Source organism: Stegostoma tigrinum, chromosome 4 (genome assembly GCF_030684315.1).
Source record: "Stegostoma tigrinum isolate sSteTig4 chromosome 4, sSteTig4.hap1, whole genome shotgun sequence".
Taxonomy (NCBI): domain Eukaryota; kingdom Metazoa; phylum Chordata; class Chondrichthyes; order Orectolobiformes; family Stegostomatidae; genus Stegostoma; species Stegostoma tigrinum.
In genome coordinates, this window is record NC_081357.1 from 48,184,426 (window position 1) to 48,201,447 (window position 17,022).

General features: G+C 40.4%; 1 protein-coding gene across 5 annotated transcripts in view; it reads right to left on the bottom strand.

The window, feature by feature from the left end:
- The window catches only part of me1 (malic enzyme 1, NADP(+)-dependent, cytosolic), a 393,143-nt gene that overhangs the window by 94,750 nt on the left and 281,371 nt on the right, over window positions 1-17,022 (bottom strand). For all 5 annotated transcript variants that reach the window (XM_048531809.2, XM_048531811.2, XM_048531810.2 and 2 more), the window contains 2 exons: window positions 2,538-2,635; window positions 1,287-1,400 (listed from right to left, as the gene is read on the bottom strand). In XM_048531809.2, coding sequence (XP_048387766.1) covers window positions 1,287-1,400; window positions 2,538-2,635 — 212 coding nt within the window. The remainder of the gene's footprint in view (window positions 1-1,286; window positions 1,401-2,537; window positions 2,636-17,022) is intronic.

Below are 17,022 nucleotides of genomic sequence, written 5' to 3' on the forward strand. Positions count from 1 at the left end.
TAGACTGACCTATCCCCTCCCTACCTATACTCTCCTCTCCACCTATCATCTTTTCTCTCCATCTTCGGTCCGCCTCCCCCTCTCTCCCTATTTATTCCAGAACCCTCACCCCATCCCCCTCTCTGAACAAGGGTCTAGGCCCAAAACGTCAGCTTTTGTGCTCCTGAGATGCTGCTGGGCCTGCTGTGTTCATCCAGCCTCACATTTTATTATCTTGCTCAATGTTGCAGCTCAGGTCACATTCACCATAATGGCACTACAATAGCTTGGTAGCAACAATAATGAAACTGCATGGTCTTCTAGCTTGTAGCCTTTTTAACTCAAACCGGTGAGTAGGAATGGAATGAAAGACTCATCCAGGATATAAGAGAGAATGCCTCCATACAACTGTAGAACTGTTGTGCTAAATTTCTCAAGGCAGTCAATTTTCACCAGTAACTAGCAAAGCCCTGCAAACCTGAGTGGAAAAGGTTTTCATGCAGGTGTAAAGGGATAAGCTCCTTTGCAGGGACTTTTCCTGAAACTGTACAACTGAGAGACATTGTTTCGGTGTTCCTCTACCTTTTCTGAAATCAAACCAAAAAGGACTCTGGTAAATGTATTGTTGATGGAGTGGGAGTGAGGTTAGCTTGCGATTAGCAATTTCGTTTCGTCCTGCACAAGTTGACATGGGGCGTCCTCTGTATTTTTATGGGATATTCCTTTACACCAAAGAGACCGGAAAGAGCTCAATGAGCTTGTCAAGCAGGCAATAGTCTCCAGCCTTGCAGACATTAGTTGGGAAAGATTCAGCTCCTGAAGGCTTGCCACTTGACATGAATTTGATTGTGTTCTTTGTATCCAATAGTGTGGATATCAAGAGAATAGTCAATAGCAATGATTGCTCCTAATGGACCAAGGTAAATTAGAATGGCATTAAAGTGCTCTGCCCAAGTTTCTAGAATTTGGGCTTTTTTCCCCCCCATTAGTAAAACTGACCTGCCAGTACCAAGGATTGCTGATCATCCAGTAAAGTATAGCTAATCCTCAGAAATCTGTTGGTGAGAGACTCTCTTCCAGAAGATAAATATTTGCATCCACAGTGAATACACCAGATAATATGCAGGAGGTGACCACCTCAGTGCTAAGCAGCAAAAAAGAGCAACGAACCTAAAACCAGCCTCTAGTGTTGGGAGTACAGGAGAAGTAGAGACTTGTAACATTAAAATCCAGCACAGCAATGACTTCATCACCATCAAGACAGTGAATCTATCCCCAAATGTTTGCATGATTATTTTTGTTTTTACCTGAACAATGAGGCCTTTAGAGTCAACCATCCAAATCTTAGAAAGAGCCTGCTGTTCAGGTATATCTTCCTTCTCCATTGCCATCACTATGAGATCTGCTATTCCCATGGCAGCCTAAAATAGGAACCGAAGGAAAACAAAATCAAATTTTAAAAAAAGCTGAACAATTGAAAAATAATACAACCTTTTGGGTTTCCAATTTAAATGTAATTTTTAAAAAAATCTCAGATTTTCTCCTCTTTTAACTTGTCATGTCTTGGCACACAATGTACCACTTTAAGCTGATGACGCAAGTAGCAGCAACTGCAGTCCAAATCCAGTGCCTGCTGAACAGAGGAACAAGAGAAGGATCACTCTCTGACCTTCTTCATTCTGTGGTAACTGCCTGATCTCTACTTCAAGATTGTGGTGCAGCTGTAACTGTGCTCTCAAACGTTAGGTGGACATTTGGAACAAAACTGCAACCCACATAATACTGCACAAAACGATGAAAATCCAACAGACTATATTACCTCCACAGTAATTCACAATTATAAATTATCTTGGTTCAGATGCAGCTAGCAACATGGGAGGTCCAATTTGACATGGCATCAAATTTCTTTGCATTTTGATGCCCCAGTATTTTGTGATGCACATGTTCAAGTAGACCTGCACATCAACAGATTTCCAATCGAACCACAATAGACTTCGATCTGTTGCATTAATATCTGAAAGCCAGGATGTGAAAGATCAATATTAACGTTTGAGAAACTCTTAACGGGAGTGAAAATAAAAAATCACTGATGTCCATCAACAATACATTTCTAAGGGTCACTTGACCCAAAAATGTTAACTAATTTCTCCCTACACATGCTGTCAGATCTGCTGAGCTTTCCCAGTATTTTCTGGTTTTGTTACACATTTCTATTATTTGGATAGTTCTCTTAAAGAGACTTTGCAGTTGCAGAAGTTACCATTTATGTTTGCTGCTCAATGCGTGAAAATTTCAATTTGTACATTCAGTAAAAGGCAAAAAAAAGTTCTTTTAAGTCAGTTGGCTACATGGAGCAGGTCAATAAGGGACAGCACATTATGATACTGTGGGCTTACCAAACAAGATTCTGCAAGCCTTTCAAAAACGAAGTACACTATAAATAGTACGTTTAACTCATTTGCAAGAAATCACCCAGCCCATCATATCTGTACGAATTTCCCCTCTTGAAAGACCTTGTCGAAGAATTAAAACCCAAATCACTGAAGTTACTGACTTACCTCTCCAGCACCTTGAAACAGGAACTTGTGATCTGACAATTTGTTCTTAGTGATGCGCAAGGCTGCCAGTAAACCTGCAACTGCCACTGCAGCCGTTCCTAAACGGAAATATATTTATTAACAACAATACGATGCAAACATCTAAATAGCTGAACTAGAAATGTATACAAGCTAATCAAGTTATTCTCTCTATTTTTTCAATACTTTATTTGAATTGGTAATGGTTATATTTTTTACTGCACATACATATGACTTCTTCATAAAGCTAGAAACAAAATCCATGCAGCTTTAAAAAGAGATAGCGACAAATGGAATGGCAATTGTACGCTCAAATAAACTCACTTTTCACAGTTTTCAAATGTGCTGGATCTTCACTTAAGAATTGCATAAATCTTTTCGATCATTACATTTTCCATCATTAAGACACAATTAGAAGTTTTCATTTGATTTTTAGCTCATTTTCAGTGTAATGAACTGACTGAAATTTAAAGAATACAATCACCAAGCTACAAGTGCAAAACAGAATACTTGGCCTCCAAAACTCTGACACATATTCAGTAATGAGTTCTGAAGAAGTCATGTCAGACTCAAAATGTTAACTCCAAACTTTCTCTCCAAAGCCAGACTTGCTGAGTTTTACAGCACTTTCTGTGTTTGTTTCAGATTTTCAGTATCCACTATTTTATTTTCATTTCAGTGAACAAGTTAACTGATTAAGGCCTTGAAATTTACATTATGTTTTGCTCAATTCATTTTGAAAACTAACCAAAGAAAGAATTGCTGCTTGCCACAGAAAATATCTTATCGGTACAATTCAGAGAATAGTATGGGTGCATCTGAAAACCAAGTCCACTTTATATGCTCTGTGCAACGTCTACAACGCAAGTTAGCAAGATCGGAGTAAGTGCTCTGGAGAAAAATATTACATTTAACTCCAGACATGCAAAATAGGATGACGTGGTCAAATATCTACAAAGATGTCCATACACAAAAGACAATTGAGGATATTAAATCATAGTTATATTGTGACTTCTTCATTTGTTTGATTTTATTTCAAGCTTTATTTTGGATGTGAGAAAATTATTGAAAAAAGTGTTAGGTGAAATATTTTCACAAAGTAATTTCAGCCAATTTTGGGGAAACAATGAGACATCAACCAATGGGCACCTAGTGCGTTTAGAGGCTGATGGGCTTACACATGCTAATTTCATTATTATAGACATTTATAATGGGGAAAAGTTACATTTCGGAAACAGGAACAATATTTCAGAGTCAAGAAATGCAAAATTTTATAAAATAATAGATTTTAACATACAAATGGATTCAGAAAGCTTTCTGGTGCTGCCAGGGAAATAGCTTTATTACAATGGCAAATTTAATGTGTCAGGCCATGCACAAGATGTAGTGAAATAAATGCAACAGAAAGGCATAGTTTACTCTACTGAACCTGAATTCATCTTTTAGAAAGGGAAATGGTGATATGTCCTTCCATTGGATATACCATTCACAAGTAGTCAATAATTTCAAATCCTTCTTTGGTTCTTTTTTTGAAACTTGTCGCTGGTATTACGCAGCAATGCTATCGTATGTGAAGTTATCGTCAACAAGCAGGCATGAATCTCATGTTGAAGTTCCTCCTGGCTCAACTGAGTTACTGACTATTGCTGCAAGGGTGGGGAGTAGGCACAGAATGGGTAGACTGCTACTGAATGAATGTTAACAAGATGAGACCAATGGTGTTGATGACCATACCAGTTGTCCTGTCTGCCCTGTTCCTCACGAACAAACCAAATGGCATGAACCTAATGAAATCCTGTCTCTTCAAAGCACTGTGCAAGATAAGATGATCATGAGTCTCCAAGCCAAACAGCAGGTTTCCAGTTCCTGCAGTCCTGTGCATGTCCAGGGCTAGTGACACTGTGCTGGAATCTGTCTTAGGGCCGGAAAGGAGTACTCTGTACCTTGAATGTCGAAACGTTTGGGGATCAGATCAGCATTACATTGACCTAAAAGCATTTTCAGGATGGAGGTGGTAAGCCACCAGCAAGCCCCTTAAATTCCACGTCAATCCCTGTTTGCAAATGCTGTGTCGAAAATACCAGGCTGCTTTGGGCCACAATACTAATTACCACAGGGTTCTATTTCCTTCCTGCTTTGAGCTGAATGAATACATTTCAAACATCAAATTCATGATCACATAATCTGAATTGTCCCTTGCGCCACTGTATTTTGACAACTTCAATTTTGATAATTTGAGATTATTTTTCCTCCAACTCCCAATTAAAAGGGGGTGGGTGGGGGAGAAAGATGGTTGCACAACTAACTTATTCAGCATCATTTCACTAAGTCCATTCTTTTTATAAAATCCCACATGTGGAATGTTGAAACACCTTCTGGCATTCCAAGAGAATTATGTCCCCTGCTTAGCCCCCTTCAGCAAAGCTGGCTACCTCCTCAAAGAATTTCAACAAATTCATGAAGCATGACTTGTGATTTCTAAAATGATATTAACTTCCTTTTTATGGCAGTTATGCCTTTGGGACAAGACCAGCACCTCTTAACATACTTCAACATTTCTTTTTTAAAAAAATGCTTCTCACGTTCGGAACTTCATCTCTTGTTCGCTAAGCTCAAAGTATATCACACCTGTTCCAGATATCCTGCTGACATGTAGTTTGCAATTTTACAATGCTATATAAATTAAGGCTGCAGGCACATCCATGCCCACAGCATGGTAGTAGATCCCACTGTGCTTTAAAAGCTGGGCCCAATCCCTCATTTTTCCCCACTGTCTTCGACATGGAAAACATGCAGGGATAACAGACTGAGAATTCTGGCAGATTCCAGCTATGCCAGCAAAATCCAAAAAAAATTTGCTCACCTTGGAAAGGCAAAACTCACAACTAACACTGCTCTGTAGAAGCAGAGAGTTGGAGTATAACAAAATGGTCTCAAGGTCCTGGAATCAGGAGATGTAGCAAAAAGAGATTGTTAGTCGCTCATGGAGTTCATGCACAAAAAGACTTGAAGAGTAGTTTAGTTTTCAGTGACCTCCTGAAATATCTATGTAAATATACTCCGCCATGTATGTGGGAACAAAACAGTACTAATCGCAAACAGAAATACTCCAACTTCAAAATTCATGCGACAAAATAACTTTAAAGAGGGCCTTCCAAGCAAGTCCCATCTGTTTAAATCAGTGGTGTATATAGTTTCTATAAGCAAGGTTAACTATGCAGTCAATGCGCTCCAAGTTGGCGCCAAAAAGTCGTCTTTTAAATATTTCTGAAGTCCACTCATGCCAGCTCCATCACCTGGTTCAAATCTTCCTAATTGTGCCTTCTAGCAACACACTGATAGAGCAGCTTCTTGCAAAAGGATACCATGAACATTGATGCCAGTAGAATAACAGCCCAGCACACAAATCAACGTGTCGGACAAAAAACATGCGGGTGTGATTTCTGTTTTCAGCCCTAACTAGTGCGCTAGCGCTGACGACTACTTGAAGTGATCAGAAGGACTGCCTACAGTGGCGATTGTCCAGGGAGCTGAAATTCCCACCTATCGTATGTCGTGTCTGGAACCATTTCAAAAGCAGCAGGACTCATGTTAAGAACAGTGTTGTCAGTGAATTTTCGCAAGAATAGTAATTCTCACCCAGAGTATTTAGCAACTGGACAACTTCAAAGAGCAGCTGGATTTGGCTAAGAGGAGCACTATATGTAGGAAGGTGAAAAATGAATGGTAATCAACAGGAGGGTGGTTGGGTTGGGGGAGGTAAGGGGACAGAAGAACATAGGGGTGCTTTCAGGAGAATGAGGAGAGTGGCAGATGTAAGGATCTGGAATAAGAGCATCGAAGGTCCACTGGAGAGGCGAAAGCAACAGGAGTATGAATTGGGGGACAGTGGTAGCCGGGGGTGGGGTGGGGCTCATCAGGGCAAGAAAAAGGAGACGTGCCAGTCTAACGGACAGCAACGGAAACTGAATTTTTTCCTCAGAAGAACAGGAATTTGAACGAGAGAAAATTTCCCATTTAATACAGTCTGCAAGGAAGTGGAATTAGCTACAAAAAGGTAGATTTTAGGGAGAATTGGGCATCAATGCTGACATAACTTTTGCAGAAATCATAAAATGGTTGTTTCACTGAATTTGAGTCAAACTGTGTAAAATATTTAAAATGCGACTAGAATGCACTTTTAGTGGAAGAAATTAAAAACATTTTCACGCATAAATTCTTGAAAGCTTGTGCCATCAATATTTCATTTTTCCTTTCAGGCTTTCACGCTTTTTTTAAAACCCTCTCCAAAACAAATGAAAGGATATTTGTTTCTACTTAAATTAGAAGGCCTAAGCGATTAGTTATGTCCACACCAGGACTGCTTGAGATGTCAGCATTTTCAAAAGGCACTGGCCAGCTATTGCTGGTTTTCTAGGCTGGCACATAGAATGCTGAATTGCTGTCTAGCGTATGTTTTACTGACCTCGACATATGTTCTAAGTTCCCTAGCCTGTTTGACTGCACATGGAATTAGTCCAAACTGATAAAGAATTAGGTTAACACATTCACCATTTCCTGATTTCTTCTTGAGTTTGCAATTGTGCTAATTTCTCAAAAGGACAAGTTTTTAACTTGCATTTATTTTTCTATGCAATGCTATACACAACAATAGATCCCTCCAGTCACTATTTTCTCATTTTTCTCTTAGCCCAAATATCACTGTTGTTAAATTCAACTGCCATGCATTATAAGTGCTCATTGTCTTCAGCTAACATCGATCATTTGTTTTCTTTAAAAAAACTGACCAAAATCAAAATCAGAGATATCAAAGGTAGAAATTCAGACAGAGGTAGTGGCATATGGTTCAGTTGGTGTGTCCAAACTGAGAGGACTGAGGCCTCATTACAGTGGGATCAGTGTGGCACAAATGGCCAGCACTTGGAAGAGAGAACCGGTTGTAGGCCTCATAGGAAGGTGTTGGTGGCTGGCTGGTGTTATTTTGGGGTGGAGTGTGTGGTTTGGAGAAACTGGATATTGGATCAAAGGTTAAGGCTCTCCACGTTGAGTTGAGCACTACCATTACATTCAAATAAGTCAACTCTAAATACACTCACTGCTGTGCTGGGCAGTGGAGTGTCATTTATCACTCGTCCAACTTTAGGCCAAACGTTCCTTTCTTGGCAAGATGTTTGAGTGAGATTCATAGCACCAGGTCTGTAGTCTGCATCAGCCCACGCTGCAATCCGGCACAGTACCCGCCCATCACGGTGCAATCCAGCATGGTGCCCACCCATAGTGGTGCAATCCGGCATCATCACTGTCCTTCACCCCAGGATCCTACCTCAAAGCAAGCTCAAACATGGACAAAAACCAAATGAAATATTAAACTGGAGATGATGATAACCAGTGCATGCAGGGATATTATGGTAATGATAGAGTTAGATGGAGTCCCAGAGGAACAAGTAGTGAGATGCTAACATCACCAGGTAATCGCTGACTTTAAAATGTCACCACGGCACCACAATATCTAGTTTCTTGGGGAAGGTCAGAATTGGAGGCTACATGGAAAGGAGGCTGGTTAGATTACTGCTGAGGTGCAAACACATGAAAATAAGGTAGTCAGTGCTTATTAGTGAGTTTCTGACATAAATCATTAAGTTCAAGCAGATAATTGCAGCTCCCCGCACCCCCCCCCCGACCTTGACACAAAAAGCTGATATTTTTTTGCCCTGGCCTTCAATGCTCAAGGGAATGGAAAATTACACCAGTTGTTTTAAGCACATCAGGCATTAAGTTTTGAATAAAGGTTTAAGATGGAAATTGTTTATTGTTTTAAACAAAGATTTTCAAATCAATGCTTTAGGTGCGGGGAGAAAGCCAACAATACTTATTACAATCAAGTATGAACAAGGTGTGCTCAGAGTTGGTCATTTTAACCTGTGTGAAAAACAACCTGCTAGAATCACGCAAATCCCTGGTGTCCACAAGCTCCAAGAGCAAAGTTGAAGGGACATGGATCAATACAGCAGGGAGAAACCTAATAGAGGCCGAAACTTCCAATCAGTCCCACACCCGAGATCATAACACTTACCTAAACAGTTAGAAAACTGCAAAAAGGGTTGAATTTTGCTACGTTTTAAACTGTCTCTTTAAGGTTTTAAAACACAATCACATTTTGATCTCTGTAGCAGTTGTATCCTGTGCAACAGATTCTTGGCCAAGCCTGAACTCAGATTGTTAGCTGTCCAACCTATTCAGGAGGTGTCAGGCTCAAGTGTTGTCCGAACACTGATAGATATGCTCCAGTTTGGATGAAGGGACTGGGGGCATTCTGGCAAAGTTTGCCGATGATACGAATTTAGGTGGACAGGCAGTTAGTACTGAGGAGGTGGGGAAGCTGCATAAAGATTTAGACAGTTTAGGAGAGTGGTCCAGGAAATGGCTGATGAAATTCAATGTGAGTAAATGTGAGGTTTTGCACTTTGGAAAAAAGAATACAGGCATGGACTATTTACTAAATGGTGAGAAAATTCGCAAATCAGAAGTGCAAAGGGATCTGGGAGTGTTGGTCCAGGATTCTCGAAAGGTTAACTTGCAGGTAGAGTCCGTAATTAAGAAAGCAAATGAAATGTTGTCGTTAATCTCAAGAGGGTTGGAATATAAAAGCAGCGATATGCTTCTGAGGCTTTATAAGGCTCTAGTTAGGCCCCATTTAGAATACTGTGTCCAATTTTGGGCCCCACACCTCAAGAAGGACATACTAGCCCTGGAGCGTGTCCAGCGGAGATTCACACGGATGATCCCTGGAATGGTAGGTTTAACGTATGATGAACGGCTAAGGATCCTGGGATTGTACTCACTAGAGTTTAGAAGGTTGAGGGGAGATCTAATAGAAACTTGCAAGATAATGTATGGTTTAGAAGGGGTGGATGCTAGGAAGTTGTTTCCGTTAGGCGGGGAGATGAGGACCCGTGGGCACAGCCTTAAAATTAGAGGGGATAAATTTAAATCTGAAATGAGATGACAATTCTTCAGCCAGAGAGTGGTGGGCTTGTGGAATTCATTGCCACGGAGCGCAGTGGAGGCCGGGACGTTGGATGCCTTCAAGGCAGAGATCGACAAATTTTTGATCTCAGAAGGAATCGAGGGCTACGGGGAGAGTGCAGGGAAGTGGTGTTGAAATGCCCATCAGCCATGATTTAAATGGCAGAGAGAACTTGATGGGCCGAATGGCCTTACTTCCACTCCTACGTCTTATGGTCAGTTTGGTCACTTTCTGGTATTTTGGGCATACTCCAAGGCCACAGCAAGTCTGTATTCTATGACTGAATCGATCACCTACTTGGTCTCAACTTTGTAACACAAAACCTTTACAATTTGCCCCACTGGAAATTCTGCTTTCTCAACTTCTCCTTAGCCCCTCAAGTCAAAACTGCTACATTCATAGTCAGACCTACATTCACATCGCACTCTCACCTGGATAGAAATAATCATTTTTCTTTCTTTTTCACATTTTTGCAAAGCTAATAGAAGATGATCAACTACATAACAGCCCTGTCATTATTAAAGAGTATATCCTTGATACACCAGGTTAAAACATGGTAATGTGCAACGGTCAGGAGAGTTTCAAATTTCACTTCTGATCAAAACAAATGGTGAATTCCAACAGCCTGGACAGACAGGTTTTGCCCATGCATTGGCATCTTCATTCACTACAAAGCTATTATTCTGTTATTGCTTAGTAACTTGATTACACTTAAATACATTCACCCTATACATTCAATACAAAATAATGGAGCCCTTTGCTTGATACAGAAGTAATGAGTTGGAGAATAAATACTAATTTTTCCATTAATATTATAGACAATAGGTGGAGTAGGCCATTCGGCCCTTCAAGCCAGCACCACCATTCATTACGATCATGGCTGGTCATCCACAATCAGTATCCTGTTCCTGCCTTATCCCCATAACCCTTGATTCCACTATCTTTAAGAGCTCTATCTATCTCTTTCTTGAAAGCATCCAGAGAGTTGGCCTCCACTGCCTTCTGGGGCACAGCATTCCATATATCCACCACTCTCTGGGTGAAGAAGTTTTTCCTCAACTCTGTTCTAAATGGCCTACTCCTTATTCCGGAAACACATTTTAAAAGAAAGTGTGCTTAGAGTCTAAGTTTTTTGACAATCTGGTCATGTTTCACATAAGATGCTGCTTGACTGAAAAATCAGAAGTTAAAAAATACTAATTTATTTCCAACACACTGCAATCAAATCATATGAAATTTGTTTTTCTTTTGAGTTTGGCCTTAGCAATTTGTATCATTGGATTATTCATGTGCAGTATTTAAAAATCAAACAGGTAAACCCAGATGCAAATAACTAAGCCCATTTCAGGTTATAAAAAGTGACATAAGCACAGCTGGAACTTGAGTTTTCCTTACAATTTCAAAAGTACTATAATTACATGAGCTTTGATTAGAAGAAAAGCAACATCCTCTCTAGGTTATATTCTTATTAATTTATTTGTTCTTGATTCATAATTGGCAGCCCTGAAAAAAAGACTACATTTAGGGTTCACTGAATTGACTCAGACGCTCCAGGACAACAGATGACAAACGATTGCTCCATATCCTAGTGCACATTTTGAAAATGAGCCTTATGTGGTGCATCTGTAAGTGATGGACTGTGATGAGCTAATGATGCCTTAATACTCATTCTCAGACATTGGGGTACGACCTCAGAAGCGCTTTTTCTTTTAATTCAATCGTGGGGTGAGGGAGTCACTGGCTAAGCTGGTATTTGTTGCCCATCCCACAGGGTGCTTAAGGGGCATCCCCATGCTCCAACAGACATTCTGTCTTGTCAGTTTCAAATCTCCTCATTGCCTATGAGGCACTTCAAAGCTGACTTTGCCTCCCGTTCCTAGCTCAGCAGCACCCACCTCAAAACCAATGGAGCCTGCAATGTTGACAGCAAGCTCAGAGAGTGACAATTAGGAGATCACCTCTATGAAGACTGCTGGAGATGGCCTTGCCATTTGCAACCGTGTTCCTGCTGGCCATTTGGCCCAGATATCTGGGCCCCAAAGCTAAAAGGAACATCCAGCCTTCAGGCTTGTGCTTTTGTAAAGCATTCCGATCTCTCACTAAATGCAAAGTTTAACGTCTTAAAATTGGGGAAAAAAATTGTTTTCTATTTTGAGACAATCACTTCAAATCTAAGCAGCAACATTTCAGCAGGTTACCAGAATTTACTTCAACTTTAAAACCTTACTTTTTTTGACAAATCTGCAATCTTCACCCCAGCTGCTTCTAGACTGGACCGACCACCTGCATTTCCCATTGTGAGGGCATCTGTTTCACATTATTTGCAATCGGTGACTGGCTCATGGCATTTCTTCCATTAATTATCTGGGTACATGACTCAGTAATAATTGAAGATTACCAAACAGCTACCCTGTAAGTAGTAACAATGAACATGAAACACTTGCTATTCCTTCAGAGATGAATGCAGGTTGCTACGTAAAACTAGGTTTTAATTCTTGCTAAAGGCTGATATAACAGCAGTAATTCTCCTGAAAAGGAGTGCCCCTCCTCAAAACAAAATAATTTGTGAGGACTCAGTATTTACCAGATGTTTAACAATCATCAGGGAAGGTTTTCAATTTTAAAACAGAGTCTTGATGTCGAGGCTGTCAGTAAAACAGTGTATTGCTTAGAGGACAACATGTACATTTGATTTCTTCAAAATCTTAGACAACTTCCATTCAGGATCTTTTATTGTGGATAACTTGGCAGACAATGAACATGCTAATGAAATGATCATTCAGGAATTCTTCCATGGCACCCAGGGCCACGTATGATTTACTAAACTAATTGGTAAATATTATTTGGGCAAAGCAATGCACTCAAATATAAAGTGCACAAATTGTTCATAATTTTGGACAATGCTACTCTGTGCACTATTCTAGGACCAGACGAGAATGCAACAATAAGCCCTGATCTTTTGCAGAAAAGAAAAACATCCAAAACCTTTCTCCTCTCATGCTCACTCAGTTTATCTTGTCACTTCCTGCTCCTTTAACTGAATTCCCTTGAAAGTGCTGGTCACTCAAATTCTCCTCTCTCTAGGCTTTACACCTCTGATTCCAAATCATTCATCACCACTAATTTCTTCAAAACACTTAAATCCGTGGGATTTACAAACTAGTTTCCTATCCTCTCCAAGCAAGCGTTTGAGATTAAACAAGGTTGTTTGCAATCTTAGTTTCAGACTTAGCCCTGAAATAAGCTCTGTCCATATGGATTTTCAGAATCCCCTTCCCCTCCCCCATTCCTGAAGGGTCTCCATCTGAAACGTCAGCTTTCCTGCTCCCCTCACGCTGCTTGGCCTGCGCTCATCCAGCCTCACATAGTGTTATCCCACATAGTGAGATATTGTTTGGCTCTAAGCGGTTTCAGTTCATCTTCTAAAACCTTCATTTGCGCCTTTGTTACCTCCAGACCGATTATCCCAATCCACTCCTGGCTCTTCCCGTAACTTCACTGCCAGAGTTTTAACTTGCAATAAGTCCCTGGTCCTTTGAGCCACAGAGTCATGCAGCACAGTAACAGACCCTTCACTCCAAACAGTCCATGCCAAACATAATCCCAAAGTAAACTAGTCCCAGCTGCCTGCTCCTGGCCCATGCTCCTCCAAACAGTTCTTATTCATGCACTTATCCTAATGTCTTTTAAACATTGTAACTGACCCACATCCACGACTTCCTCTGCAAGTTCAGTCGGCACATGAACCACTGTGTAAAACAGTAAAATCTTTCTCCTCTCACCTTACAAAATATGCCTCGTCATCTTGAAATCCCCCACCCCAAGGAAAAGACACCTGCCGTTCACCTTATCCATATCCCTCATGATTTTGTAAGCCTCAAAAAGGTCACCCCTCAATCTCTTACACTTCAGTGAAACAAGTCCCAGCTTATCAGCCTCTCCTTATATAGTTTAAGCCCTGCATTCCTGGCAACATCTTTTCTGAATGCTCTTCAGCTTAATAATCTCCTTCCTATACCAGGGCAACCAGAAGTGGACACAAGACTCCAGAAAAGGCCTTAGTGATGTCCCATCTCTGATACTCAAAAGGTCTGAGCAATGAAGAAAAGCATGCCAAATGCCAGCTTAAATCACCCTGTCTATTGGTAACACAAACTTCAAAGAATCATGTACATGAACACCCAGTCTCTCTGCTCTATAATACCACTTAAGGCCCTACTTTTAATTGCATAAATCCTGTGACTGTAGCCAAGTGCCCGGGAGAACCCTCCGTATTGATAATGAATTTAAAAAAAAGTGTTTAAATTGAGGAGTTTACAACAGACCAAAAGCTTGTTTTGATTTCAGAACATATGGCTCAAAGTCCCAGATCGGAAGAACAGGATTACATTCTCAGAAGGGGCTCGCCTTACAGGATAATCTAGCTTCACCTAACAGGAAGAACCAAGCTTTCAGTTCAGGGTGTCCAGTCACCCCTCTCTGAAATAGTTTGGTGTGTGTAGCTGCCAAAGCAGGCAACACTGGATAGAAATGACAAGTCATTCGATGTCAGAAGAATGTGGTGACTGGAATTGTGAATATTTCATGCTAACAAACTCTAAAGGAATTGTAAAACATAGCCATACTCCAAGGAAAAGAAACTGGGAGGATTCAGTCGAAGTCAAACTCGGTGTCAAGGTAAACAACAGCGTTGCGGAACAGGTTAAAACTTTGGTTTGCTATTTGTGTTTCTAACTGAGCTTTGTTTTTCCTCCTTCTGAGTAGTAAGCTTATTTTAAACACATTCACTGGACGAGGGCAAGGCCAGCCCCCACTGCCCATCCCTAATTACCCAGAGGGCAGTTAAAAGTCAACCACGTTGCTGAGAGTCTGGATTCACATGTAGACCAGATGCCAATTACCTTCCCAAATGGGCCTTCCAGGTGAGTTTTCCGACAATCCATTCATGGTCATTAGATTCTTAATTCCACTTTTCTTATTCAATTCAAATTCCATCTGCCGCAGTGGGATTCAAGCCTGCATCCCCAGAATGTTATCCGGCTTTTTTGGATTAATAGTCCAGCTATAACACCATTGAGGCGTTGCCATCAACCCCCTAATTCTGTGATTAAAGCAGATTTTTATGACAGTATTTCAGTAACTAACCAAAAAGTAACCAACCGCAAAACAAATTTATGGTCTGTCAAGTTAGATTTTCTTTCAGGGATCTGACTTGTCCAGTACCACCACCAACTGGATCGTCCCAGGAGACTGAATCGACACAAGAGGTACAGAAACTTCAGCCATTGTCCCCAGGCACCATGAAACAAAACAAAACCATACTTTTATAAATGTCACAATTGTAACAAACCTTTCCTGCTCCATGGGGATCATAATAACAATAAAGAGCAAAAATTCACTTCAAAATTACCATCAATGCCTCTGTAATGGGAGGTTTCTTCCACCCGAGGATTGATTGCACATTTGCAGCATAGTGCTTTGCAATGTCCTGCTCTGCTAGGTACCTTCACCACCTGTACACTTGTTTTGTCAAAGCTGGTGTCTGGGCAAATCAGCACCTAAATTTTTTTAAAATGATCATCTTTGTTTTTAAAGCAGCTGCACCGAGTGGAATAAAACCTGGAGGTGGTTGGGGAGTTCAACCTCACTAGGGCCATCAACAAGAAGCTGATTAGACCAGCACTCGTGGGTGACATGCCAGATTTGGGCAGTGTTACTATTGGTTTCACAACACGTTCTGTTACATGGCCTCACCTCTCTGTACGTCTCATCTCAAACAGCCCTTCAAGCCTCCAAGGTATCTAGACTCAGCAAACTCTCGCTCATCCCAGATTTTAACTTCTTCCCCGTTGGTAGCCATGCCTTCAGACGCTCAGGACCTAAAACACTCAAATTCTTCAGTATTCACCATCTCTTTACATGGCTCAATATATTTTGTTTTACAAAGCTCCTGCACAATGCCTTGTGATGTTTTACGTTTACACTTTGCCTCTAGTGCTCAAACTTGTATTGATGCACAGAAAATAAATCCTTTATTCTCACACCTACTTTAAAAAGTAAAGTAATCTTTAAAGGTAGGGATCATCCCACAGAGCAGAGACAAAATCAATACTAGAGAAGGGCAACTTTGGAAGCATGACAATTGAACAATTTCAATCAGAATTTTGTTCTATCTACTAATTACTTCAAAAGAGGTAGTTTTTTTCCCCCCCCAAACAGAAAAGCCAATTAGATCAAAAACATAAAACCTACTTGCTGTCTTTCAATACTGCCTACTGTATTCAGCAGCTCCCCTCCCTCCCCTCGATCCCCAAATCCTTGTAGAATCCATTCCTCTGGTTGCTGTTCCTTCAGCCACCACTCATCAGCCTGACTTGGAAATATACAGCCATTCCTTCACTGTCACTGGATCAAAAGCCTGGAATTCCCTCCCTAAGGAAACCGAGGGTCTACCTACAGCACATGGATTAGAGAAGTTCAAGACGATATCTCATCACCACATTCTCAAGGGCAACTTCAGATGGACAATAAATGCTGGCCATCCAGCAATGCCCATATCCTGAGAATGAATAAATAATTATATTTTCATGCAACTACGTCCAGTTATAATTTTAAAAAGATATATAATTGACTACTTATTAATTGATATCAAGACATTTGCTAATAATTAACAATTTAACAGCAGTAGAAATGCAAAGTAGAATAGATTCTAAACAATTAGAGGCAGCGGTTGAGGTCCGACAATTTCAGCTGTATTGTTCTAAGGAAATAGCAAATGGCAGTCTTCACAGATACCAGACTGAAAGCAAAACTATCACAGAAGCTTGTCTTCACGCTTAAAGTGTGACTTGCAGAGAAATAGTGAGGGGGGTGTGCGACTCCATCCCTTTGTGATTAATTTACGTCCATACAAAAAAAAATGTAAAAACATGTTGGGAACAAATCAAAGATAAAATTTTATTTTGACATATTCTAGATATGCTGATCAATGGAAATGATCTTTCAAGAACAATAATGTGGCACAAACTGGGCTTTGAAACCAATTGCTTACATTACCTCCACAACAAAATTCTTAAAGCAAAAAAAAAGTTAATGTTGCAATTAAGGATATAACCCTGAAATAGGACTCTGTCCCCATCAAAACCAGATTTGCTCACCTACAACAATGGAACAGGAATATCTTTACTCAAAAAGGGACAATTATGTATAATATTACCAAAACTTAATTATGAAACTGGCTCAACGTAAATATTTGAACACTAATAATTTCAGCAAAAGAGCAATGGCACATAATAAACAATAGATGCTAGAGTAGGCCATTCGGCCCTTCGAGCCAGCACCACCATTCATTATGATCATGGCTGATCATCCACAATCAGTATCCTGTTCCTGCCTTATCCCCATAACCCTTGATTCCACTATCTTTAAGAGCTCTATCTA